This window comes from Diplotaxodon limnothrissa, linkage group LG17, assembly GCF_057381915.1.
Source record: "Diplotaxodon limnothrissa isolate DT_005_m linkage group LG17, D_limnothrissa_male_GT1.1, whole genome shotgun sequence".
In the NCBI taxonomy this organism is placed as follows: domain Eukaryota; kingdom Metazoa; phylum Chordata; class Actinopteri; order Cichliformes; family Cichlidae; genus Diplotaxodon; species Diplotaxodon limnothrissa.
This window is the reverse complement of record NC_140612.1, coordinates 16311978-16337338: the sequence shown is the minus strand read 5'-3', so window position 1 is coordinate 16337338 and position 25361 is coordinate 16311978. Positions and strand designations below refer to the sequence as shown.

The 25361-nt window shown below is 39.7% G+C and overlaps 1 protein-coding gene across 1 annotated transcript in view; it reads left to right on the top strand.

Moving 5' to 3' along the window:
* Window positions 1-4370: 4370 nt before the first annotated feature.
* Window positions 4371-25361, top strand: part of cdc14ab (cell division cycle 14Ab) — a 28496-nt gene continuing 7505 nt past the window's right edge. The window contains exons 1-12 of the mRNA XM_085375503.1: window positions 4371-4522; window positions 5725-5815; window positions 6299-6374; window positions 7369-7461; window positions 9760-9839; window positions 13438-13504; window positions 13863-13925; window positions 14665-14752; window positions 20486-20716; window positions 21315-21453; window positions 24210-24390; window positions 24985-25085. Coding sequence (XP_085231629.1) covers window positions 4477-4522; window positions 5725-5815; window positions 6299-6374; window positions 7369-7461; window positions 9760-9839; window positions 13438-13504; window positions 13863-13925; window positions 14665-14752; window positions 20486-20716; window positions 21315-21453; window positions 24210-24390; window positions 24985-25085 — 1256 coding nt within the window. The 5' untranslated portion in view covers window positions 4371-4476. The remainder of the gene's footprint in view (window positions 4523-5724; window positions 5816-6298; window positions 6375-7368; window positions 7462-9759; window positions 9840-13437; window positions 13505-13862; window positions 13926-14664; window positions 14753-20485; window positions 20717-21314; window positions 21454-24209; window positions 24391-24984; window positions 25086-25361) is intronic.

The window sequence follows — 25361 nt, the reverse complement described above, 5'->3', positions numbered from 1 at the left end:
ACAAATACAGCAGGAAACTTTACCACAAACTCAGTCTGAGGTCAGAGGAAGGATCATTTCACCTACATTTCACACAGAATAGTTTAAAGAATTTTCTAGAAACTATTTGATTGACTTAGGAAAGACATAGGAAAAACAAAAGAATAGAAACTCCTATTTATTGTAGGGACTCATTATTGTAACTTTAATGACATATTCTTTTTCATATTTATCTATAAATATGACTTTTTATTGACTAAATGAGGCCTAAGCCCCATAACAAACACGTCTCTTGGTCATCTGCTTGAGGATTTACCATTAATTACAGATAATAGACTCAAAACACCTTGACCTTGGTTACCTTTGTTTATCCAGAAATGCTGATGTCTTGGATTTGGCTGGAGGAAGAAATCTAATTTCAATGAAATTATATTGCATTCAGAATTTCATTATTTACATTGCACTTACATGTTTCACATATTAAACAAATTTTAATATTAGACAAAGATAAAAGCTACCCAAACCTGTGTGAGAGAGTAACTGCTGCCTACACCTAAAAACTTGTGCCACCCTTGGCAGCAACAACTGCAATGAGTCTTTCACATCGTGGTGCTGGATTTTGGCCCACTGTTGCAGAATTGCTTCAACCTCATTGGAGGGTTTTTGAGCATGAGAAGAGCAGAATTTATGTTTCCACCAATTATACCAAGTGATCCAGTTCCTGAAGCAGCAAAGCATCCACAGACCATCGCACTACCACCACCATGTTTAACTGTTGCTGCTATGTCCTTCTTATGAAATGCTGTGTTCGTTTTATGGCAGATGTAACAGCAGTCAAACCTTAAAAAAGTTCATCTTTTGTCTCATCAGTCACAGAACATTTTCCCAACAGTCTTGGGATCATCAAGATGTTTTCTGGCCAATGTGAGATGAACTGTTGTGTTCTTTTTGCTCAGCAGCAGGTTTCTTCTTGAAACTCACGGCTGCCACTATTGCCCAGTCTCTTTCTTATTGTTGAATTATAAACTCTGTCCTTAACGGAGCCAAGCGAGGTCTGCAGTTCTTTAGATGTTTTGGGTTCTTTTGTGGCCTGGATGAGTCATCGGTGTGCTCTTGGAGCAATTATGCTGAAAACAGAGGATAGAAACAGAGTTGATAATGGCCTAAATTTAAAATGGACCGCTGTAATTTGGAGACAGCAACAAAGATGGTGTTGTAAGCTCACCTTGTTCAGACAGCAACAAGGGTGGGCAGTCACCAAGAGATGCCTCAAATAGGGTGAGACCTGTTGCAGTGGTTGATACTGGTTGGTTGATACCACACACCAAAGGTTGCTTCCTGCTCCTGGTTGGCTCTTTCGATTTGGCCATTAGTCTGCAGCTGGAAACCAGATGAGAGTCTAACATTTGGCCCAATGGCAATGCAGAACTCTTTCCAGACTCTCAAGGTGACTTGAGGGCCACTGTCTGAGATGATGACAACAAGTATCCCCTGGAGGCGGATCACATGGTCGATCGGTAGTTGATTCATTTGTAGTGCTGTAGGGAGCTAGAGTAGAGCAATGAAATGAGCAGCTTGGAGATCGATTCTCCAATGACGTTGTTAAGTGATAGCAGAGGCAACCCAATGACAAAATCCAGGGACAATGCATATACAGGTGGAGTACAGGTCTAAGTAATCCTGCAGGTGGAGAACTTGAAGATTTATTTTGGGCACAAATAAAAAAAGCAGGGAAAAGCAACACGGATGCATTTTGCTTTTCCGTTGCTACAAGAGCACTGCTCCTAAACCGTAAACCTGAGTAGAGGTGTCAAAGAAAACCATCTCTGCTGAGCGTCAAATGGTTGCAAACCTTGGCTAGGTCTACCTTCACTTTTGATAATGAAACCAAGAAAAGTCACAGATTCAACGCACCTGTCTCATGTTAACACACAGTCTGTTTTCTAGCTGTCTTTGTACCTGGAAAACATAGTCGTGGTGGTCTATAAAGTTCTTTGAGATGATGAGTATGTCATTTAGGAAGACAAAGATTAACTGGTTCAGAAAGTCCCGAAGCACGTTGCTCGAATCTTGTTCCGTTCAGTTGTGTAAATCCACAAAGAGCAGTAAACCTGTGAGCAGCCTCAGCAGCACGGGTCAACCAATCACAGCCTGAACACAAAGAAAATATACTGGAACCCACATTAGAAATCATTTTGTATTGTGATATTTGCCCCCACTCTGAGCCACCACAGTTATTCTTAACATCCCCGCACCTACCGAACCCCACTTTAACCCCATACTCATTTTTCTGTTTAGGTGTTGAGGAAGACTCACCATCTACAATGTAGGCAACAGCAAATAGAACCGTTTAAAAAAATAAAATAATAATTCCCTTTCTTTTTCTCTGTTTTATTAGAATTAGGATTTAGATTAAAATGTTTGTATTCCAATGTAATATCATAGTTTTATTAGTTTATCAATATAGTTCAGTTAGCTTTGCACATAAATGGCTGGTAGAAACGTCTTCCAAAGAGCTACTTTTTATTTTTTTTACTTTGAGTACATTTCAGAGCCCATACTTTTTCACTTTTACTTGAATCAGTTAAGTCAATACTTCAGTTTTTTATCACAGTATACTTTTTGGCACAAGTGTCTGTACTTCAATGCACTTATTTTATATTATAAAGAAATCATCTTTTAACCCCTAAAAACAGCTTATGTAATTTTGAACTTTTATTTTTAAGTTCTTTTATAATTTGGCTAAAATCATTTGAGAGCTGAAACAACACGTAGAGATTATTTTTCAGCCCGTAAAGGTCTGAGAGTGATAAAGGCAGCTGGAAACATTTTAAAATGTCATTTTACTGTTAACTGGATTTTAATGTTTGATGAAACACCTTCTGTTTAAACAGTAGTACTCATGTAATGTGCACATTTTATCAGCTCAGATAAGTGACATCAATATAGGTGCAGTTTTACTTTAAAGGGGTTTTAAGCTGCTGTTTGAATGATCCAGATAGCAATGTCACATGCTGACTGCCATACACACTCACAAGATCAGCCATAATGATTTAGATAGAGAGAGAGAGATAGTGACATAGTAATACCAACAAGTCATATTCTAAAAATTCTTTCACTGCGAGTAGCAGTACTTACCTAGTGTGCATAACGTGGACATGATTACAGTATAAAGACACCCTCTGCGTCTGATTTTCAGCTTAAAATTTGAAGCTGTTTTGTGAATGCTTTTAATGGCCAAGGTTGTTGGATGTCTGAGAGAACCATAAATCCATCATAATGAATATTATTTATATTTAATTATTTATTATAGTGATAGATGTTATCACACTGCAAGAGGAAAATTTCTTGAAAACAATCAAATGCTTCATAAAACCTCAAACTGCTACTGTGAAAAAAAAGTAAAAGATATAAAAACATGGAAAAGTTCAAAGCCTTGTGACTCACAACCTTTGAATGGTGTTTCTTTGATAAAGTGTGCCTGAGATTGCTCTTGTTTTGTTACTTTTCAAGATACTCAGACAATTGCTGACTGAGTTGCCTGTCCTGATATAACTTTTGTGGGAGATCTCTCAAATCTGAAAGACAACTTACACATCAAATTGTTAAAGGAAAGAAGAAGAAGAAAACTGATAATTAATTGTTATTGCATTGGCACATTCAATAAGAATAATAAATCTGACAGTCACACCAACCCTCTATATGTGCTCATTAGATCCATTTAATCCCCTGAGGTCTTCCTCGTTTCCTCCGCCCTCTCATCCTTTATCTTATATCACTTTCCCTCCAAACCATCTCAATCTTGTCTCTCTCACTTTGTCTCCAAGTTGCTCAGTCTGAACTGTCCCTCTCATTGACTCATTTTTAACTCATATAATTTGTGTTCTTTTGTGAATAAAATACGGAGTTTTTGGCTTTGCAAATCGTTGCTCTGTTTTATTTACATCATTTCTTTTGGAACCAACTAGTTTTTTCTTTTTCCAGCTTATCAAATACTAGTCGAGTAGACCGAGTGATTGAAGGCCTCGTTATTTGTTTCCCAGTGGAACTTGAAAGCAACGCAGAAAGGCAGCATGTTCTGTTTGGTGATTGGCTGTCGTTGCTATGGGAGCGGCTCCCGTTGCTACAGTAACGTGTCTTAAGGAGGGATTTAGGCAATCTGAGTTTTAGAGTGTCGGATCGTCGTCGAGTGGTGCTAACATGCTAATATGAAGGCTGAGAATACTTGTCGTTATAAAACAGAAAGCAATGAGTAGAAAGGATAGTATTTTCGAGGGGAGAAGCTGAAAAGACCAGTGTGGAACTAATGTGAAAGTTTCTAACTTTAGTTAAAACTCTGTTCAGCTGCCTGCTAGCCCGCTAACGGCTTATTGAACTGCTAGCAGTTCAGAAAAGTTTGTGGAGATAGCAGGCGGAGCCGAGACAGGTCAGGCGTTAGACGGATCCGTGACGGTGGCGGGTGCAAAACAGTCCCCGATCCTGTCTGCCTTGTTCAGGATGAGCCAGGACTCTGAGCTGCTGGGAGCCGTTGAGTTTATCAAAGGTAACTTTAACAGTATTGTTACAGAGTTAACAAGGGGACAAAAAAAGCACAATACATAGTTGTTAAACTATTTGTCACAACTCCACGGAGAACTGGGAGTTGTCGAGTTAAAAAAAAAAAAGTAAAATCCTATAAATAGAAAATCAACTTTATGCCATTACACAGCAGGTTAGTGATTGTTTCAATTGGTGACTGGTTTTATATAAAGTGATGTTGATGGATAACTTTGCTTAGCGCCTACTGAGCTGAAATAGAGATTGTGGCATCCTCTCAGATTTGATCAGTCATCGATGCTTCTAAAGAGGGTAACAGTGCTGTACACCTAGCAGCAGCATTCTGTAGAATTAGCCTTGGATTAGTTCCTTATCCTCTGCACTGTTTGGAGTCCCCAGGGCTGCCAACTCCGTGTTTTAAACAGAGATGACAGCTTGTCGTTTGTCGTATACCAGTAGATTCATCGTGCACACAGAAAGGTCACTGTGGAGAGGCAGGCATTGCATAAAAACGTTTTTCTACACTGAGTTCTACACTGTATTCCCTCTCCAGTAACACTGATCAGTTTTGCTATGAATTAAACTGAAATCCATTGTAAGCTTACTGTGTGTAACTAAATAACTCAGTGCATCACTCAGAGCTGATAAGCAGAGCGAAAGAGCTGGTGAAAACAAAGCAATAAAACCAATGCCATCTTTTGAGTGTGTGTCTGTGTCTCATACTAGTGTATAAACAAGGATGAGAGGGTGAAAAATATGCTTCATCACTAAGGTTTGGATTTCAGAAATGAATGAGATGTTTGGACCTAAAATGTTGCTCACTCTGCCCCATTTTTTTTCCTTTTCCTGCTGCCTTTATTAGGCTTTCGTAATCTCTGAAGTTAAATTCAGAATTCCAGAAGATCAAACTGTAGCAATAATCAGTCCAGACTGTGTTGCACTACAATGTTCTTGTGGGTTTAAAAAAATAAAAATAAAGCTAAGCTCTTTACATAGAGACGAGCTTCCTAAACCCTCATTTCAGAGTTGTAGACATACAGGAACAGCACAACATAAAAGTAGAAGAAGCAGAATGCCCATAGTTGACCTGTGTGTTTTTTGGTAAGCGTTGAAGGTTCAAAACTTATCAGCAAGTTGTGGTATACAATGGAAAGGCAGTGATTTCCACAATCAGCAAATCTAACTGCCTTTCATATCTGTCTCTAACAGAGCGCCTGTATTTCGCCACGTTACGCAGTAAACCCAAAAGCACAGCCAACACACACTACTTCTGCACTGATGACGAGTTTGTGTATGAAAAGTAAGTATATCACACCTGCTGCACTGCATTCTGACTATGTGTGTTTTATATACAACTTGCAAAGCCAGGCATTTGTAACCAGCTTTGTCAACGAGTGTGTTTAATGTTGTATTTGAAGAGTGTACCAAGGATTTGAGCTGTGCATGTGTAACCTGGCACACACATAGTAGGTGAAAGAGGTGAGATGCATTCAACAGTGTAATATTTATTTATTTACTTTTTTTTTTTTTTTAATGAAGTAAAAGGGATAAAAGCAACTGAGTGCTTTTCTGGATGCAGATGACTGGAAATTTTAGAGGCCTGACTGAACATTAAAAGAAGTTAGTCCTGCTTGGACAGTTAAAATGTTGAAGCGTGACCCCTTTACAGGAGAAATACCGTACTTCAGGAATTTAAATGGAGACTTTCACTCTCTGTATCACTTTCCTTTTCAGCCAGCAGGAGTCTGACTGACTGTATATTCTATGTCCTTTGTGTCTGCAGCTTCTACGCAGACTTTGGGCCTCTGAACCTGGCCATGTTGTACCGATACTGCTGCAAGCTCAACAAGAAGCTCAAGGTGAGTTTCTACTGCTGCCTCACCCTGTGCAGGAATGCCCAGAATGCAAAAGGACAGATGCAGGATGACACAATCTCACAGCAGGTTCACTCTGTGGCAGTGAGTGAACCTGCTGTGAGATTGTGTCATCTTATTTCCACTCCTCCTTCTGACTTCAAACCTCTGTTTTTTGTTTGCACGTTGCCACAGTGATTACATTCTTCTTGTCATTTGTCATGACGTCCAGCTGACTGGACGATCTGGATCCACAGCCTATGTTCATTCTCAAAACGCCCATATAAACACTGATCTGTGCTACGTGTTCATCCCACACCAGGCAGCACATCTTCTGCTGCCTTCACTTGTGCACTGCAGCCTCAAACTTTTCCAGGACTTACCCGACAGACGTGCAAGCAAAAACAAAACGGTCCTCATTTTTAAGGTGCTTTACAAAACTAAACATTATGGCTAACAGATGGATTTTACCATTTCGGTGCAGCTACCCAATCAATGAAGAAGCACTTACTGCTTAAAGAGCAAGAGTGAAAGTAGACAGTATATCCTCAGTTATAACAAAACTCATTTTTACAGCCGGGTGCAGCACAAAAGTGACCCATGAGTTTTTGGTTCTGTTACTACTTTTCTAACATAAACCCATGTAAGTCTGACTGCAACCAACTAACTGACCTGATGACTTAATGTTTGGTATTAACAGAAGATGGCACTAGACATGTTTTTAAAACTCAACTTTAAGCACCATCCATCCATCCATCTTCATCCGCTTTATCCGAGGCCGGGTCGCGGGGGCAGCAGCCTAAGCAAAGAGGCCCAGACCTCCCTCTCCCCAGCCACCTCCTCCAGCTTATCCCCTTTAAGCACTTATTTCTTAATTCCAGCTACAGTTACATATATGTCAGTTTTTGAGAGCAGGGCTCCATGGTGTAAATTAGTCTTTATGCATTTAGTGTTTCATGTCCACTTTGTTTAACCGTGGGTTCTTTCTTGTTGTTGGCAGTCATTCACACTGACCAGGAAGCGAATTGTTCATTACACCAGCTTCGATCAAAGGAAGAGATCCAACGCGGCTGTGCTGATTGGTGGCTATGCTGTGAGTACATCTCTGCTTCTTATCCATCTTTGTGTATAAATCAGAGCTTTTCATAGGAGAGGTGAAGCTAACAAACAAAAAGTTAAGGAAAGAAGAACAAGTGACATGTGTTTTGTTTTTGATCATCTTTGCAGTGTTTTGAACTAATTTGTCAGTTGTGTGACATCATCGGCACACACACACGCACACAATGGAAGGGCAGGCCCATTAATAGGTGCACTTGATCTCAAACTATGTAAGGTGTAATTCAGCTTAAGGCATTTAAGTTGACTTAATTTACTTCCAGAAGTGCATAACACTAAAGAGGACAAAGTGTACCAAATACTTTCCAAGCTCCTTAGACTACCAAATACTCAGCAGTGATGTTGTTAAATGGGGGAAAAAAATGTAATCTACAAAAACTCAGCAATAATCTTCAAAGTGTTCATTATGACTGTTCTGTAATGGATATCACTAATGGATATCAACTGCGCACATGCTTCTGTCCATCAGCAATGGGGCTGGGTATTGCCACTGATTTCTATAATCAATTTGATTCTGATTCACAAGGTCTCGATTTGATTCAATATTGACTCAGTCAGAAATATTATAATTCTGATCATTTATCAGTACATATCCATATTAAAAACAAAGCTGACACTTGTGAGACTTCAGAGGTATAAGCATCACAGCAGATGCCTTTGTGTCAAAGTAACTGAAGATAAAATGCAGAAAAAACATGAAGCAGATTTTCCTGGCCTGGCTTTTTATAGCCGATAACCACCTTAAAAACATTCTGCAGTAGATGAAAAATGGAAGAAAACCATGAATCTGCATATGAACATTACCTGATGCTGCTTAAGTGAAGCAGAGCAAAGTTACAGAGGTTTTATTACAGACTGAGCTAAGTGTTTTGCAATTTGGCATCATTTGTAAAAGTTTAAAATTCTTCTGTATTAAAGAGCAGAAATGAGGCTTTCTTGTCAGAGGTAATTTTGGGGGGATCTCCCAAAACAGCAGCAGACAGCGCTAAACACAACGGTGTGTTCGTTAGACTCGTGGATTACTGCATTTTTTTTTTTTTTTTTTTTTTTTTGGTAGTCATTTCCGTCATTTCCTACGGAGCCCCCCAGGGGACATGGGAGAAAAAAAAATTATGGAGGAAAAAAAAAAAATTAGGGAGAAAAAAAAAAATTAAGACGGACTTTTGCGAGATCTCGCAAAAGTATTGCGAGCGCTCGCAAAAGTATTGCGAGCGCTCGCAAAACTCCAACAATGGCGGCAGCTACTTAGTTGTAATATTACTCTTTCTGGGTCACAAAATACACTTTTAAGATATTTTGAGGCGTGAATGTAGTTGTGTAAACGTCAGATACCTGCTCGGTTTACAAGACATCACATATTTGCAAAAGAGCTCCGACGTTTTTGGAGATCTGACACCCACTAGCTCGAAGCTAACGGGCGGTCGAGACCTACTACAGCCGGGAGGAACACCGCTTTCCCGGCACATCGTGCCTCGACCTCCCGGTCGGCTTCGAGCTGGCGGCCACTAGCTCGAAGCTAACGGGAAGTCGAGACCTACTACAGCCGGGAGGAACACTGCTTTCCCGGCACATCGTGCCTCGACCTCCCGGTCGGCTTCGAGCTGGCGGCCTCCGAAGAATGCGGCTAAAACTTTTGCGAGATCTCGCAATACTTTTGCGAGCGCTCGCAATACTTATTGCGAGATCTCGCAATACTTTTGCGAGCGCTCGCAATACTTATTGCGAGATCTCGCAATACTATTGCGAGATCTCGCAATACTTTTTGCGAGCGCTCGCAATACTTATTGCGAGAGCTCGCAATACTTTTTGCGAGCGCTCGCAATACTTTTTGCGAGCGCTCGCAATACTTTTTGCGAGCGCTCGCAAAAGTCCGTCTTAATTTTTTTTTTTTCTCCCTAATTTTTTTTTTTTCCTCCCTAATTTTTTTTTTCTCCCATGTCCCCTGGGGGGCTCCGTAAATTTCCAGGTTTCAAAAAAGGTGGTTTTGATTTTCATGGATGAGACTCTCTCATGACTCAGTGAGCAGTGCTGCTGGATTCTCCACATTTCAGTTCCTGTCGCCTCATTTAATCAGTCTGTGATTTCTGTGCACGTTATCTTGTCACTACATTGAAATAAACCCTTAAACAATTGTTAAATCTTCAGCTTCTTCCGTCATCATTCTGATCCGTTTTATAGCCAAAGTTGTACAAAACTATGTTTTGGTATCAATTTTTAGCTTCTTAAAAACATTCAGCATTTTTTAAATGCATTCTCTATTAATATCTGTCCTCAGGTGATTTACTTGAAGAAGACCCCAGAAGAAGCCTACAGAGCTTTGATCTCAGGCTCAAATGCTGCTTACCTGCCTTTCAGGTGAGTCTCTCAACAGTAGTATTACTGCAGCAAGTACATTTACCATACTAGACATCTGTACCAGCACTGTTGAAGATCCATAACTTGCAGTTCAAGTTGGAGATTAAAACAAAAAACAAAAAAAACAACAAATGACAAGGTTGATTCAAAATAAGAATTCTTTTTTTATTCCATTTGTGTGCTGCATTTCCAAAATTAAATGGTGACTTGTCTGAAAAATAATAGTATTTAGTGTTCTTATGAGCTGAGTTAAATGTTGTGAAGCAAACAACAACAACAGATCTGTCTTCAGGCTGGCGACCTAGCCGCCCCTACCTTACAATGCTCTTGGCTAGTAGAAAGCATATGTTGGTTATACACTTTTGCTTTCTACTGTAGCACTATTTGTTTCTAATAATTTGAATGCATTATTATCTCTGTGGAAGTTTAATAAAATAAAATATTTTCAGAGGACTTCTCTGGTATCAGTATTGAGATGCAAATTTCTTTATTTTGATGGGATTATCTTATTTTGTGGCATTAAACCAAAGCTGTACGGTTACAATGTTGAATATCCAAAAGTAGAAAGGTAGCGTTTGCCCAAAATCCCCCAAATCTAATTTTTATCACTCTATTATGGTCATGTCAACAAACATGTCTACTAACGCTAAGCCAATCAAAACTAAAAAAAAAAACTTCAACACCAAATTATTATTTTTAACAATTAATGGCGACACCACCATAATGTGTTTTCAGCAGCACAAAAATGTCCTCCTATTGATGTCGAAAAGCTTTCCAAGAACACAGAGTAAGGTACATTTTTAGTCCTTAGCTTAGAGTGTGTGTGTGTGTGTGTGTGTGTGTGTGTGTGTGTGTGTGTGAGTGAGAATCTTATTTTATCTTTTATTCTAAAAGACCTGTGGTTTTCCTCTGAATATTTAACATTTGTCATTAATAAAACAAAATTCATTCTTACTAAAATAAGTTTAGGGATGCAGCTATCGTTTAAGTGAAGCGTGTTAGCAGTTTGTATACCACAGCTAACAGTCACTGAGAGACCGACCCAGAGCAGATGAGCTCTGTGTAAGAGTGCGTGCTTACAATAAAGGACTTCTTGTTGTCACTCACTGAATTGTTACATAACAGCTGAGCGTGCTGTTGAACGGAGGAGGACTCTGTTTTTCTGGTGGCCTCATGAGAAGCTTTGAGGTCTCACCTGGCTGCTAATGGATTAAACATGATGGGTAGGGCCCACCTTTCCAGGGAGGGTTAGTAGTGAAACGTTCAGTGTCTGATCACAGCTCCATTAAGTTGTAGCTATAAAGGATTCAGACCCCTGAAGCAGCTGCAGCAAACACTACTCCTAAAGACTGAGGCCATCTGTTGGAGGTGCAGCTTGGGTGTCTGGGTCTGAACAGAAATAAGAAGAATGTTTAAAATAAAAATGACATGTCTGTTTTTGCCACACCAGGGGCCTGTTCTTCGTACCGCGCTAAGTAAGTTAGCTGGATTAGATTGTTGACGATTTCGCGTGATCCTGGATCGTTCGGTTCCCCGAAGCTCATCCGGGACTTGCTGTCATAGCAACAGAGCCGTAAGCGTAAACCTGCTCGGGAGCAGGCTTACTTTATGTAAACAGGATTAGATCGCGGCCACGCAGGTATGTCCGCTTCATTTATACGAAAGCAACAGCGATATTTTACCACTGTTTCACCATAAATAAATAACATCAATGTAACTAAAGATAATGCAGCACTTGATCCTTTTATTGATGTCACACAGATACATGCAGGTCATTTCCTAAAAAAGGGAAATGAACTATTAACATTCTATTACATGTATGTGATTATTACAGATGTAATTCATATTTCAGAGTAGTAATTGTAAATTACTTCGTGTAATCAAGATGAGAGACCACGGCTATAAAAGCGAAGGTGGATTTGGGAAGCCTGTCGCAGCCATGTCCTGTCCGTTTACGCGACCAACCCATTGCGGAAGGTGCGAGATTGATAAGGAGAGTCCTCAGAATTCAGCGTATATTGCGGGATAGACAGGATCCTTTAGCTCAGCGCGACAGTGTGCTCATTGAGAGATATCGATTTTCCCGTGAGGGTATTATTTACTTAACCAACTTGTTGACGAGGGGGTGCAGGACCACCACCTGTCTTTTTTTCCTCTGCCCTTTTCTTGGTTGCTGTTATGAACAAACTAACAGATTATTTCAGGCCAGTATTACCTTGCCAAGAGACGCAAAGCAATCTAAGAGATAAATATTACCATTCTGTAGAATACTCCTGTATTCCACTTTTACTTGTTCCCATGTTCTTGTGGGTCCTGTTCTGGCTCTAATGTGAAAGGGGATATAATATAACATATTATAATATAATATAATGCCATATGATATTGGACAATATAGTGTCATATGATAGATCTACCCTACCGCCTACTGGTGTTGGCCAGAGGGGCCGATGGCGCGATATGGCAGCCTGGCTACAACCGTAGCTGCCTCCACCAGTGTGTGAATGTGGGAGTGAATGAATAGTGGTATCGTAAAGCGCTTTGGGTGCCTTGGAAAGCGCTATATAAATCCAATCCATTATTATTATTATTATTAAATTACCTACGAGTTTGATTTGTCAGCAACTTTCTGCCAGCCCTCTCTCCTTGCTTTTGCAGCCTTTGCAGTGTTCCCTTGCGTTTTAATTAAACTCTGAAACTCCTGAAATCCCTCACTCAAGAGTTCTTGCTCTGCTGCCGGAAAATACCGAGCACGCCCCTTCGACATTTTCGCCGACCAATCAGAGGGTTGCCGATCAATGTTTCTACTATCGATGCGTAGCTCCTTTTACGACACCCAGTGATCTCACATTACTTCATCCAGCTGTACTAATCGTCAACAACAGGTGTGTTCGGAGAACCGGATTAGCGAGCTCACGGTTAGCGCGATGATTTGGTCTTGGATGTGTCATTTGATCTTGGATGTAGTAAGCGACGTACGAAGAACGGGCCCCAGGTGTGTGTTACCCTGGTAACTGATTCAGGATTGAAGTTGATGCTCTTTCTGGAACAGAAAACCAGAGTGTCCCTCATCTCAGGGTTAACAAACTCAGAGTTGATAGCCAAACCTACTTCTTGGAATACCCACATGGACATGGTCACCTAAAACTTGGATGGTGTACATATCAATAAAAGAAGGAAAACTGTTGCATAAGCGAAAACCTGGAGCGATCCCTTATGTGTCAGGACTCGGAACAGTTAAGATACAGTTTCTCTAAACACAGCGTCTCTGTGTCTTTTAAACCCCAAAACATGCTGCGCCAAAAATTGGTACACCCCAAGGATCGGGTCTCCCAACACAGAGTAATATAGTGTACGCTGTGAAGTGCCAGGAGGATTGCCATGATTTATACATCGGGGAAACCAAACAACCTCTGGCGAAGCGCAGCAGATAAAAGCTAACTCATCAAGTCAGGACTACGCAGTCTATACACACCTTCAGGCCAGTGGACGCTCTCTCAATGACTAGGATGTGGTGGTGGGAGGAACGTTGGTTTGGGCGGGCAGTCAAGGAGGCCATTTATATGAATGTATGGTGTCTTCACAATATGTATCTCTGCAGGGATGCTTCTTTTGGGAATTGTACCTTCAACCTGACTGTGTTGGACTGCTTGCAGGGCATCAGGAAGGTGAGGTCAATGTGCCATCTGCTGAGTACTTGAATTTAAAATCTTAGTTTATTGGATTAATGACATTTTTTTTTTCCACAGTAGATGTTCCACACTACCTTTTTTCTGTGGGCATTATTACATTTTCTGTTTCTTTTAGTGTCTATAGTACAGTTTACACACGTTACATTTACATAGATCAAATTACTCTTGTAATGTACTGAGTTCTACATTTTTAACATTTTTGTTATATCTTTTATATCTTTATATTTTATTGCTCTGCTAGACCATTACTGCAGCCATCTTGCAGCTTTGTTGCCGATCTTTCTGCCCTCAGTTTTGTTCAGTTGTTTACAGAGTCAATCATTCTGTGTTTCAGGCTGTGCAGCATGGCTTCTTCAACTTCGAAACCTTTGATGTAGACGAGTACGAACACTATGAGGTATGAATACTCGCATCATTAGTTGCCAGCCGCTGCCAGTGTTTACTTCATCAAGTCAGTCTTTAAAATTCAGTTAGAAGGGAAAGGTTTAGAAAGACAAAAAACCAATCTGAGCCTGGTTGACAGTCATATAACTTTAGACATCAAAGCAAAACACGAAGAGAGTCACTCCAACTGAGTTCTGTCTACATTTGTAATGAATTAAGATTTGTTTTAAAGAAAGTCAGCACAAAATTAATACAAAATTCAGCGTGTTTGTTTTGCAGACTAAAAGGATGTTTACTATTCTCACATTATGTAGACAAAAGCACTCCTTGCAGAATGGAAAGAATCTTACTATAATGCGCAAAATCATGAGTTGAGCAAGCAAGCTTGGCACACAGGTACATCTTAGACCCCTGTCGCTTCTTATCTATATCAAATATTGATGGAAATACACATAAATATACAGGAAGTTCCCCTTGTTTACATAAACAGCATCTACCACTCGTATTTGTAATTTTCTTAATTTGATTAAGTACAGCTCTCAGGGCATTATTAGTTAAAATTTAACTGACAAATATTCAGGATTTTCATCATCATTTCTTGCGTAGAACTGCAAGCATTCATTCATGATCTAAATAATTGATAGTCTTGTAATTAGCTTTGTTAATCTGATGTGTGTGCTTGCTTTTACTCTTAATGGAATTTTGACTACATCTTCTAAAGGTTTTTTGTTGTTGTTGTTTTTTGTTGGTAGCGCGTGGAGAATGGAGATCTGAACTGGATTGTACCAGGAAAGTTTTTGGCCTTCAGTGGTCCTCATCCTAAAACTAAAGTTGAGAACGGTGAGTGAACGTGTTCAGACTGCAGCCTGTCTTTTCTGCAATAGCAAGGGAGTCGGGTGTGTGTTGTTTTAGCATATATTATCATTTTCTTGTCTGTTATCAATTTGGTCGGTTGTGGAAATGGGGGGTGGAGTGGGTTTAGGGTTAGAACACCTCCAGTTACATCATCAGAAGGTCAGATACCATTACCTCAGCTGGGGTATACCAGGGATGAGCATTTAATTTACACGAATTATGAGGTCCGGGGCAATAAGATAAACTCAGTCTGCTCAGTATTCATTTTGTGTCGTTATAAACTTTTACTGGTAAGAGTAGACGTTAGTTAGGCATTGGAAAATGTGAAATGTTTTTGCCCCCTGGTAGTGTCTCCCATGGCAAATTGAATGATTCAAAAACCCCTAAGAGCAGAAGATCCAGGGAACAGTTTACTTTGCCTGGGATAGGCTTACTAGGGCCCCCGCCCTCAAGCCAGGCCCAGGGAGGGTGCCTGAGGGTAAGCTACTGGTGGCTGGTCCATAGTCTGTAGGGCCCGGTCGGGCACAACCCGAAAAGGGACATGGGCCCACATACCTGTAGGCCCACCACCCGCAGAAGGCGACGTAAGCGTCCGTTGCATTGTGTGCTGTGTGGTTCCCGCTTGCAAACAGTCAGGTTCTTGTATTTTGTCTGCACATTGGGCCTCATAGTGATTGAAACACAGCTCTCTGTTCTCCACAAACTAAGCGCTTGGCTATGTTGCTGCCGATGACAGAAAATAAATACTTAAAATTCCATATTTTAGTAAAAACTAGAGATGGCACGATACCACTTTTTTATGTCCGATACCGATATCATAAATTTGGATATCTGCCGATACCGATATGAATCCGATATAGTGTTTTTTTTAATCAATAAAAATGTTTTTTTAATATCTTGCTGCATTTTGTATAAGTTCATACTCAAGTTTAAATAAACAACAACACTAAAGCTATTCTGTTATACCTGTATGTAAAAAAAAAAATACACTGCACCCAAAATATTTCATAGTTCAGCAAAACTGATCAATCTAATAAACTTAAACCTACACCATCATCCCTATTCTGGTATTTTAAAGAGTACTTAGCAGAAATATTAAGCAATCTAACTAATAGGGTTGCAAACGCCCAGCAAAATGATGCTTAATTGACGTAATCAACTTTAATCTGACGCAGTGTGAAAAAAAAAAATGCACAGAAATAAATTATTTTTCAAGAATAATTAAATAGATTCAACATCTTTCTTCAACAGATTTGCAGACTGCACAGATGGTATCTTCCCAAAGGGAAAAATACTATCCGGTTGTTCAGTGATGACGCGACGAATCCTACTTCCGGGTCTAAAGTAGTCTGCGTTTAATATGGCTTTTGTGTTGTTAACATGTTTAATGTTATGTATTTTCTTCTATTTGATCTCAAAAAGCTCCTAAAACAGTCAGTGATCACTGTTGACCTCCCTCGGCTTTTATTACCACTAATCATTTATTTAAGCTCAGTTTTTAAAACCTTAGGATGTAACTACAGCCCAGCCCATGCAGCAGTATATGAATGACTAACCTCATATGTGGATGGATCTCAGTTGTTCTCCTGGCTGAAGTTTGGTCCTTTTACAGCATCCTGCCATGCGATTACATTTGTTCCTGACCACCGACAACACTCACGTTAACTTTTATCGAGTGGGAAAAAAAGTTAGCTTGTTTATATTAAGCTAACATAGCTGTGTCGCTAGCGGTCACGTAGCACATCATTATATACCAGCTAGCCCAACTTCAGTAACCCTACAAACGTCACTGCTGTTTAGTTTTCTGTCTTCATTTATGCTGGAAGTGATAACAGAGCTGTACGTTTTAATTTGTTTCCAAAACCCCGCAGTCAGGACATGCTATATTGTATTTAGATAGAAGCTAGCGAGCTAACTCCCTGCTAACTTCTAACTCCGTTAAATGTCATAAATTCCGTTTTCATGGCTGCCTGGATGTTAAACTCAATTGTTACACCTGGTAGAGCAGAACGCTGATCATTTTATTAAAGATGAAAGACTTTAGACAGTTTTTCAACTCTCAGTAATGCCATAGTGATCGTTTGATATATGGACCTGCAGCGGAGTTTAGACCCAGACACGGCTAGTGACGTCAGACTGAACAATCGGATAGCTTACTAGGGTATATTAGACTTAACAGTTACTATATACAGTAATGGACTTCCATACATTTTACATCAGATTAAAACTTTGGGTGTAAGATTCAGATAATTATTTATTAAAAGCTATACATTTTAAATGAGAATAAGAAAGAAAAGTATGTCTTTGTGCCCCCTTTTCCCTGTTCATGCCCTATCGGCCCCCCTGGCTAAACTTTGCTAGATCCGCCCCTGCACAGTTACCAGCCGTCAGCTGCGTAGAAAAGGATCCTGGTGTAGAAAGTAATATTAAATCAATTCTAACAGCAGCTTATCAAGCTTAAACGTGCTGCTGTTGTCCAGCCGCTGGTTTCCTCTTTCTGGCGCGAAGTGGGGCAAAAACAAAGAAGAGAGATGGACTTTTGACAGAAAAGCAGATCAGCTGATCATTAAGCAGTTTCATGATTGAAGTAGCAGCAGGAGAGGGAGGGAGAGAGAGGCAGTCGCTCCATATATCGGTTGTTAAGCTTAACGTGGGAATGCTTTACAAACATTCAGAGATGAACTTAAGCATTTGCTTTACTTCTCTTGGGGATAACTTCCTCGGAGATGAAATGCTGGTTTGGTAGCTATGCTACAAATACACACAGCCGCTCTATCACGTGATGCATACTGCTCCGACGTGCTATGGTTATGAGCCGAGTTACGCCGTGTCGCAAGTTTTTTGAGGTGCTTTTTTTGATATTTAATGGATCGGATTCCATTTTTTTATTTCTCTCCGATATCCGATCCAGTAATTTACGTCAGTATCGGACCGATACGTAATATCGGATCGGTCCATCTCTAGTAAAAACCCTACAATCATCTTCATGCATCCATTAGTAAATTAAAAAAACAGTAGTCTTCTATATAGTTGTGTTGTGATTTGCCACAGACTGCATGCAAACTGCATGAATGTATACTTATGTACTTTAAATCTTAATTTACCATTGACCTCATGTGGGCCAGTCAGCAACAACCAAGGGACTAGATGTGGCCAATGGGCCATACAATGCTCAGTTTGCCCTATTGGCTGGCTCAGCAATGCTCCTGTCAGGAGGAACTAGGGAATCCTATATAATAGGGTGACATGGTGTCAGATGACATTCAAAAATCTGATCTTGCTACTCACAGATGTCCACAGTTGAGTGCACAATGCAGTCACTGGGAACTTTGTTATGCTGCAGTTATATACTAGTTCACAAGAAGTAGCAACACTGTCCTGTAGCTAGTGCTTGTATTGAGTGTGTTGAGTAGCAGATGCTACTACCACAATGCCGGATTTACACAGCTTACTATCCCCGTCTCTGGGTGCCAGGAGACTAGTGTTAAATGGTTGTAGCATAGGTCTGAAGTATGGCGGGGTCACATACTCCTCTCCTGCAAAAGCATCAGTGAAGTGTTGAAGGGGTTTCTGAACTGGCTTCTAAGTATCCTGGCATGTAGGTACAACAGGCCTGGTTTTCATGTTGACAGAGTGGGCTTTAGATGGGGTCTTTCCTATTCCAGGACCCTCTCTCAAGCATTAGCAGTCTTCATTCCCAGTGAGTGGCTGTCATGGTGATGAGCTGGTGGTGAACTGGTAGACATGGCATAGAAATGGCCTAGGCGGTATTGGCGTTGTCGTGTTGTGTCATGTTATGTAACACATAAAATAATAACCAAAAAAAAAAGTAAATCTTTCATTTTTATATAAAAAGGCATATCAAAGACAAATTAACATCCACCTGCGTTTAGTAGAGATATATAAGTTTACTGTGTTGCATAATGTGTAAACTACAAATGCCTTTAGCTTGTAAATATTGGTGAAATCACCAGCAAATGAGGGAAATTGATGTTTCGTTGTTGTTTTTTTGTTTTTTAATAGATCTTTTCAGTCTCTAATAATTATATATGTAAACTACATCCCTGTCTCTACTCAGCTGGGGCTCTCATTCACTCTTACAATCTTCAGTCTAACACACATGCACGCACTCCAGTAGGGTTAACAGTTTATGTTACGGAGTTTCACTTTTACAAGTTGTAAGCTGTGTACATCTAAACACTTCAAATAGATAAACTGTTGTTCATTAGCCATATTAACTCTTTAAATCTATACAACTTTTACTTTTTCATATTTTTTTTCTCATTTCAGACCAGTTGATTTAGTTTTGCACTCACCAATAGCCAGATGAAATCTGTAATTTTCTGTAAACTTCTAGCCTGCTTGTGCCACTGTGGGATCTTCCCACGTTATCAACTGCCCTGTGCTGTTCCCTGTTTGAAGCCCGGGGACAGATTTGGTCAAAAGGCTGTCTTAAAGAGAGATTGCTGATTGTTAATTGCTTTCATTCAATTCAGTTCAATTCAGTTCAATTAAATTGTATTTATACAGCGCCATATCACAACAACAGTTGCCTCGTGGTGCTTTATATTGTAAGGTAGACCCTACAATAATACATACTTAGTCTTAGTCTTGGTTAAGCGTGTAGCGGAGATCCATGCTCTCCCTCAGCCCTTCCCACTATGGTTTTCCATTTGGTACCTAGTTCATGAATCTATCTGAAAATGTGAAATTATACACTGTATGCCACTGGTTGGCTAGTCACTCGATGATCATAAGAATGACTCCTTCATGAAAATCCAAACTGCAAATTTTGAAACTCAGCAGCAAGGGAAATGGCCAAACCGAACAGCGTGGTCCCAGAGCCTGAAAAAAAAAAAAAAAGCAGGCGTACAATCGCCTCGACATCCGCCCTTGTTGTTGTTTTTGTGTCACATACAAATGATGCCACAACTTTTAAATGCATCGCTATAACGGTCCACATGTTGAGGTGGTATTCAATTTTAATGCAAAACAACGGAAACAGTAGAGTTGAGTCAAGTTGAAGGATGTCATTTACAAAAACATTTAGGAATATTTATGTTTAGTGCTAATAAAGTAAGAAAAAAGTTGGTAAATGATTATTTTCCTGGGATGAGTTGGGCTATTAATTCATATTTTGGGAGGAACTGAATTACATATCTATTCAAAACTGCCCGACACAGAAGTTGATCAATTAAAATTTCCTGCAAGGGGAATATTCATTAAAATCTTGGGTAGATTGTTTGTCACCCAGTGATATTAAAGTGCTTATGCAAACAGGCCACCACAGCAGATTGGGGATCTGGCGTAAAAGTCTGCTGAGCTTTTTCATGCAACCCCAAGGAGTATTGTCTTTAATGGTCTCATGTTAGTGCAATAGTTTATGCACTCACCTATTTGGATCCGGGTTAGGTTGTACCTTTCTAGGTAAAGGAAGCAATAGAGCAGCAAACTTTTTTAATTTGTTTGTTTTGTTGCAATACAGACTGTTTTTTCGTCACCTCTGTTCTCCTTAGGAAATGAGAAAAGAGGCAAATACACCAGGATCAAATAAGCAGAAACAATATATAGTGTGTTCTGAGTCAAATGACAATGATGTGGCATCACAGCTTAACCAGGTGTGATTACATTGACCAAAGTCAGGCCAATCTAGTCTCCCAATGAAACAAAAGCATTAAAGGATGTAAGTGACATCTATTGTCATTCTGCCTACTGCAGGTTACCCTCTGCATGCTCCTGAGGCTTACTTCCCATACTTCAGAAAACACAATGTGACTACTATCATCCGTCTTAACAAGAAGATCTACGACGCCAAACGCTTCACTGATGCAGGCTTCAGCCACTACGACCTTTTCTTCCCAGATGGCACCACACCCAACGACATCATCGCACGGCGCTTTCTGCACATCTGTGAGAATACAGATTGTGCTGTGGCCGTCCACTGCAAGGGTATGTCCTGTCCTCTATCTGGTTCTGATGGTGTAGATGTTAATTAATATTATTAATAATTCAGTGTCCAACCTAAACCCCCCCTGGTCAGTGGCTCACAGTTTTACTGGCTCATGGCTTTTTATTAACTTGTTTAAAACAACAACGACAACAAAAAACCTTTAACACAGTATTTTATATTATTTCACTTTCAATCTGAAAAAGTATTATTAATACCTTGAAATAAATATGATGTAATACACCCCATGCCCCCCTTTAGACTTACCCCTGTTTGCTGCAGGTAAGGCTATATGTAATATAGGATAGCTGGCATCAGCCTTGAGCAGGCAGGATGAATAGTTGCAGCCCTAATATTTACATTTTGGAGCAAGTGAGGGGATTTTTCCAAATCCCTAGACCCTTCAGGCAGGCTTTAGAAGTTTAACGGAAGTGACCAGTCTATTGTCATTTAGCATGTGGTACTTATCTGCAGTTGGTGCAGTGAGTTAGTGGTGTTCATCCACAGAGTTTGTGATAGAAACAAACAAGAAGGCTGTTTGAAGTCTACTTTAATACTTCTCTGCTGACTCACTGGTTCACTTCTTTGTCTTTCTGTCAGCTGGTCTGGGCAGGACGGGAACTCTAATTGGCTGTTACCTGATGAAACATTACCGCTTCACAGCAGGTGAGGCCATCGCATGGATACGGATCTGCAGACCGGGCTCTGTGATTGGACCCCAGCAGAACTTCTTAGAGGAGTAGGTCTCTCATTATTTGTTTGATTGTATCTCTGCCTTTCATTTTTGTGAGTGTTTTCATCTTTCAGAAAGAACAACAAACAAATTCTTAAGATGTAAAGATAAACAGTATTCAGTTGTATGATGCATCAAACTAACTTGCTTCCAAAATTTACTCATATTTTGTCCACAAACATCTATAGTTTTGGTAAGTTTACATATACTCACTGTGGGCATTAATGCTACTGAAATTCTGGGCTTTTAATTGTTTTTTTTGTAGCTGCTCTTTTTGCAGGGTGGAATGATTATATAGTCATACATCGTATTTAAAACAAACAAAAAAAAAGATTGGGGGCACAGGTTTTAACCATCTAGCTGTTGAGTTCGGCTGAAGCTGAATAATTTTGAGGTAGTTGTTGTTCTTCTTCCTCTTCATTATATCCTCTTTATGCAGTGCACCAGTACCACTGGCAGGAAAACAGCCCCAGAGCATGATGCATGAGCAGCACCATGCTTGACAGTTGGTAGAGTGTTCTTACGTTTGAAACACTCACCTTTACTCCTCCAAACATATCTCCTGTCATTTTGGCTAAACAGCTCAGGCATTTTCTCATCTGACAATAAAACATTTCTCTAGAAGGCATTTGGCTTGTCCATGTGCGCAGCTGCAAATTGCAGTCAAGCTTAAATGTGTTCATTTTGAAGTAAGTGCCCCGGTCGGCGCCCTCCAAGTCCATCCTGAAGCAATACTCACTTCACTGTGGATAGGGACACTGTGTTTAACTTGGTGTTCCACCAGTTTCCTGTCATCTGAGGGTGAGAGCTTGGCTCGTTGTCCAGACCTTGGCAAAGTGTCGGCCAATCCAAATAAGTTGTACTTTTGTACAATTCTTGGAAGTAATGCTCTTGGGAAGTATGGTTCTTTAGAAAGTGGTCCGGAAAAATATCTTCCCAACTTGTGTAAATCTACAATTCTCCTTCTCAGGTGATCCTGTCCTTGTGATATTTCTTGGTAGTAGCAGGACCTGGTGATCTTGTTCATGTTTCACAAAGATGAAATTAGAATTGAATATCACTCCCAGGTTACTGACAGCTGATTTTGCATAAACTGATAAAGGAAAAATGAAGGACTTGATGCTTGGATGCAGTTTATCTAAATGAGTTTTTTTTTTTTTAAATTGCACACATCCATTCCCTAATATAAGATAAGACAGTTTCAGCAGTGTCACCACTTACAATGTCATTTTACCATAATAAGCACAGCCTCAGTGCTGTGAACCTGAATGTTTTTTTTTTTAAAAGGTAACTTTGAGATGGGTCAGTAATTGTTGTGGTCAGAGGGATCAAGACCATATTTTTTGATGATGGTTGTACAGAGGCTGTCTTTAAGTATTCTGTGACACTGCCAGTGGAGAGAGAACTGTTAATTATTGAAAGTAACCAAAGGCCTGTGACATCTAAAACTTCCTAAAGAAATTTTGGAGGAGCCTCTATGTATTATTTTGATTCTGTGTGCATTAAAGAAAATCCAAAATAAATTCAAACTTGTGCACCAAAATTATAATACAGTAGTAATACAGTCATAAAAGATGTCTGTATTATTCCACCATCCAAAAATACCTTGCCATCCATGCATGTGATTTGTGAAAGTAAAGCTCTGACCACCACTGTATCTACTACATAAGTGCAGTGTAAAAAAAAGAAATAAACAAAAAAACTTAACTATCGTTTGGTGTAATGCCAGTTTGTACCACAAGATGGTGCAACAAGTTAATGTCACATTCATTCTGCCCTGTCTACATGAATGATCATGGGTTACGGGTATTCTAGTAAATGTGAGAAGCACATGAAAGTAAATGGAAGGTGTGATACTCATGACCACCAGCACTGACTCCCAGAAAGAAACCAAAAGAAGTGAAACAGAAAATATTGTGATAGTAATATCATTGTTTTTTCAAGAAACCTTCTGATAGGGCAGTCGACTTTTAAATTTAGTTTTTAGAAGATTTAACTGGTGACTTCTATATATTCAGTTTTATGTTTTGGTGACTGTTGAAAATAAAGTTAATTTTATAGTGCCTCAAAATAGCCTCATCTTGTATTCATCCTGCATCTGAAACAGTGCAGAAACTACTTTAATGTGTGACCATCCAGTTTTGCTCTTAAAACCTGTAATCAGATTACCAAGTTACTGCAGGCTAGTATAGAGCAGCTCAGTTTGTTTTGTCATTAGGCCAGTTTCTGTGAACACATGTTTGAACGTGGTGAAGATTTCAATCAGCACATAGTGGTTTGAGTCTGAGCTTTGCAGCTACTCAACAAACAGCTGAAATTTTTAACTGCTTAAGTTTTTTAATTGGTGATCTATCACTTCAAAAACAATGTTTTATCCAGTGTGACAAATTAATGTTTTGTTGGGATATAGTAGTTTGCAGTTCAGGGTCCTGTTGTCTGTAAGTTAGTTAAAACAAGGCTCAGTTTGTCCTAGTTATATTGATCCTGTTTATTTGGTTCTTCAATCCAATAAGCCTTCAAACCCACAAGAGATTTAAGATTAACCAAATAGGTTTAAGGTTTTGTTGCTATATTAATCAGTCAAACAACAGCTTCAAAGAGCAAAAAGATCCAGGGTCTGGCTGACAACAACTTGATCCGACAAAAACATTAATCAAAATAAGTTTTTTATTTGCATGAGACAAAATTTAAGCAACTGTGAAGCAGGATCTTTAAAGAAAACCAGTTGTAGCATTAACAGTGATGTGTGTTTGCATTAACAGGAAGCAGGCAGCGCTGTGGTCACTCGGAGACAATCAGCATTCCCAAAAAGCCAAGCAGGAGGAGAGGGCTATGCCTCATCTCATCACCAGTATGGAGGAGCTCACATTAAACCCTACACACATCAACACAAACCCTAACGGCAACTTGTCCAGATCGCAGAGCTCCGACCAACTACATGAGGTAGGACACACACACAGAACAGGCACATTGAAGAAGCTTTGTGTATGTGACCTGAAATTGTCCTTACCCTCAAACTTCAGCATTCATAATCATAATCAAAACACATTATGTGATCTTTATCAAAAAAAAGTCTTGTTTCTTCTTTGTGTTTCTTATCACATTACAATATTTCAAAGAAGTGAATTTTCTGTGAGGTAATTCAACAAACTCCCAAAATATTGCACAATTAAACATTGAAAGCTGACCCGCTTTTATTTAAGTGTATTGAGCTTTAAAGATTGAACTGGTGTTTAGTTTTTGCATGACTATTTAGTCTTAGGCTTTTCTTGGTGATAGGATTAAGTTGGAAACAGGAGCTTTGTCTTTGACTAATGATCGGTCAGGATCAGCTATTTGTTGATGGTTCACTTTTAATCACAGGTATTAGGCACTCATTGATATTCTTTACTTGCCGTTAGTTTTTCTTTTACATCATTATGATTATTCTGTCATTATTATTGTTAATAGCATCATTTATTTATTTATTGTGAGTTTATTCTTATTGTGAAGTGCAACATGTCAGCTGTCATACGGTATTTTTGTTTTATGTTTCAGGGTGACCAAACAGACGGTGGGCTGGGCCTGACTCAGGGAGACAAACTGAGAGCCTTAAAGAGCCGACGCTTCCCCCGTCCAGCCACTACTAGTGCCCTGAGGTACTAAAAGCTAACCAAATCAGTACCACCCATTACAGCTGAAACTTTTCAGTGGGAAAAATGTGATCTCTTCAAACTCAGCTGACTGCACATTTCCCCAACTTATAAGCGGTACATTTGCATAATGGTTGAAACTAGCAACACTGACTAACTAATGGGCTGTGAGGTCAGTCTGATGACATGATTTTAAGTCACGAGGAAGGAGGAGAAAGAGAGAGGACTGCTCACTTGTTGTTATTCATGAGAAATATTTTTAGTTCAGTGCCAAGCAATTTT